Source organism: Juglans microcarpa x Juglans regia, chromosome 7S (genome assembly GCF_004785595.1).
Source record: "Juglans microcarpa x Juglans regia isolate MS1-56 chromosome 7S, Jm3101_v1.0, whole genome shotgun sequence".
In the NCBI taxonomy this organism is placed as follows: Eukaryota; Viridiplantae; Streptophyta; class Magnoliopsida; order Fagales; family Juglandaceae; genus Juglans; species Juglans microcarpa x Juglans regia.
In genome coordinates, this window is record NC_054607.1 from 17,358,734 (window position 1) to 17,361,515 (window position 2,782).

At 39.6% G+C, this 2,782-nt stretch overlaps 1 protein-coding gene across 1 annotated transcript; it reads right to left on the reverse strand.

Annotated features, from left to right (window-relative positions):
* Positions 1–747: 747 nt before the first annotated feature.
* Positions 748–2,565, reverse strand: LOC121241676. The gene is made up of 3 exons (XM_041139547.1): positions 2,343–2,565; positions 2,120–2,223; positions 748–1,068 (listed from the first exon to the last, which is right to left on the reverse strand). The coding sequence occupies exons 1-3, from the start codon at positions 2,507–2,509 to the stop codon at positions 1,037–1,039; spliced, it is 303 nt and encodes a 100-aa protein (XP_040995481.1). The 5' UTR covers positions 2,510–2,565; the 3' UTR covers positions 748–1,036.
* Positions 2,566–2,782: the final 217 nt, after the last annotated feature.

Below are 2,782 nucleotides of genomic sequence, written 5' to 3' on the forward strand. Positions count from 1 at the left end.
TTATATCGTTTAGATTTGCCTTCAAATCTTCTATTTGTTTCTGCATCTCCATCATGACCCGCAGGAGGCTTTCCTTATTGAGACCGACAATATCTCTGTCAGCCCCCTCCAAGCTCTGACCCACTACCTCTACTGAGGCCACAACGTCTCCAGACTGCAGCAGCGCCTCTCCTCTCCATCTGACAAGTTGATGGGATGGGTCCGAAACCCTTGATGATTTTTTTATAGCATCCAGATATGATGTTAGAGAATGAGCTTCCGACGTTGTAACCACCGTAGGGCCAACTGCGAAGCTGGTCTCCCTCAACACCCCCTCCCCCCAATTTCTGAACTCCACCAACAACATGAATGCCCCTTGAGAGTTAACATACCTTTGGGCTATGAGGCCCTTGTCCCCATCTCTGCGAGTTGAATAAAACTCCCTCCTTCCCACCTTCAAGTAGTCTTCTAGAGCTTTGGTGAACCACCGTGTCGTGGCGAACTCCAGATGAAGACTTCTCACCAACTTCCACCCCCTCTCTATGATAGTCACCCATCGCCCTTCTCTAGCAACCTAAAAAATCCTACGATCGATAGCAACAGCATTTGGCATGCTTGAATGCGTATTCAAACTTGCAATGAATCACTCACTCAACCTCCCATGGACAACATCACCAGCCAGGAAAAAAAAAAAAAAAAAAAAAAAAAAAAAAAAAAAAGAAGACCAAATTGTGTAACTTATTCCACCTACATCTGTTTTCAAATTAGTTTTTGAAAACCAAAAGAGGACTTGTATTTATTCCCTTCCAAAAAGTACACCGCAAGAGAGACAATTTCTAATGGTTCTATATATTTCAATCATTACCATCATAGCCATGGTGCTATAAAAAACTAGAATAATTTCAGGAAATAGTTCGACAGTTGCTATTTACTATAAGAGAGTTAAAAAGCATCTTCAGCAATCAAGCCTGGAAGACCTGAGCTCCAACTTCTGAAAGGAAATAATCAGCCAATGATAAATTTTGAACAAAACCTTGATCTTGCCGTCCATTCAGTACTAGATGGGACTGAGATAGCTCACAAATCTACCTGTCATCAGGAGAGGGAAAAAATGACTTACGACTTTGCTTCTAATGGTAGCAATCAACAACCTTTCAATGATCCTAAAAGTACAAGAATTTTCAACCGATACAACAAGCTTGATGCTGCATATATAGTTTCCATTTGAATGAGCAGAGAGACTAAGGTGAAATGAAAGTCTATTTTCCCTTTTTTAACCCTCAAAGCTTTTTTACGCTGTTAAGTTCCTAGTTTCTACCCTTTTATCTTTGCTCCTGTTCAAAAAATGCTGCATAGCAAAACTTCAAATAAGAAAATTCGCCCTCTGTCTCTCCCTACAAAACATCATTCCTTATAACATAACAATGATGGGTGAAAGAAGGAAAATCATGGATCTAACATTGTTCAAGACAATAAACTTCAATTCAATTGAAGCTCATACAGTAATTCAGATTACTTACGCCTAACTTTTAATTTATAAAACCGAAAAAAAATTTGAAAAGATGTTGCGTTCTCTTTTCTATCCTTGGAATCCAACGCAGCCTTAGAAATGGTTTGCATACAGCTATACTAAGAAGATCCCATAAATTTATATATCATGTTCATTGTTTAAATTTATACGGCATACGGTGTCACCCACTGCTATGTTATTTGCTAGTGAAGCAAATTAGATTGTCATGTATGCGTATAATCTGCTTGCTCAAGCAAATTGTCATTTTTGCTGTCCATCTCCTCAGGATGCATCTTACTGAACTCTACAGGTTTAGTTGGGAAAGATGAACTTGTTTATTTTGGTTAATCCCTAACTTCTTTACCAGAAACGACTCAAATCTTCAATCATGAATGGTAATCAGCATTCAAAGTAAGATCGGGTTGCACAAAAATACCCACCACCAAAAATTGTACAGAACTCTGCCTGCCCACTCAAAAAAATGGGACAGCAGCCACATGCTTACTAGTACGAGTTAAAAATGAAATCATATGAGAACCGTGCATACGTGCGTGATAAGGTTTTCCTAAAATTATCAGCCGAAAAATAAAACGAAAAATTTCTAAGTAGCTCCGCACACAGAGGAGATACCTTCGGTGGAGGTGCTGGCTTCGCTAGGAAGTTTGGACACAAGGGAAGCCGAAGCGATTGCAGAGTGGATGGGCAGAAGAGAGCTCAGTTCTCGTCGGACCAATCTTTCCAAGCCAGCCCATATTAAAACGGGAATTAGCTACGAGCATCAGATTAGAGAATTACAGAGAGCGAGAGAGAGAGTAATGATAAGAATAAGAAGATGCAGAAGAGAGAGTAGTACCTTGGAGAAGGATGATGAGGGGAAAATGGAGCCCGACGAGGCACGAAATTGGACGGACTCGGTGGTATCGAAAATCTTCTTGTCGCTGAAGAACAACAAGAAATTTTGGATGCTCTGCACATGGAACGCACTAGAGTAGATCTTCCAGCAGCCATGGAAGCTGCCATTTTTGTTGCTTCTCTCACTCGCCAGCAAACCCAAAACCTCCGCAAAACCCACCAAAGCAGATAATGCACGCCTAAAAGAAACTGATGATCTTATTGGATTGGACACAAACTTTTCGGGCCCAAATAATCAGGCCCACTAACTTTTCTAAGAAAAATATTATTTGGGCTCTCTTAAATTATAGTCGCTACGTCATTTTTCTCTCAATTTTTTTTGACGTGATATTAAATAATTAATTAATAATTAAAATGATTTCTTATAAAAAATTTCATAAA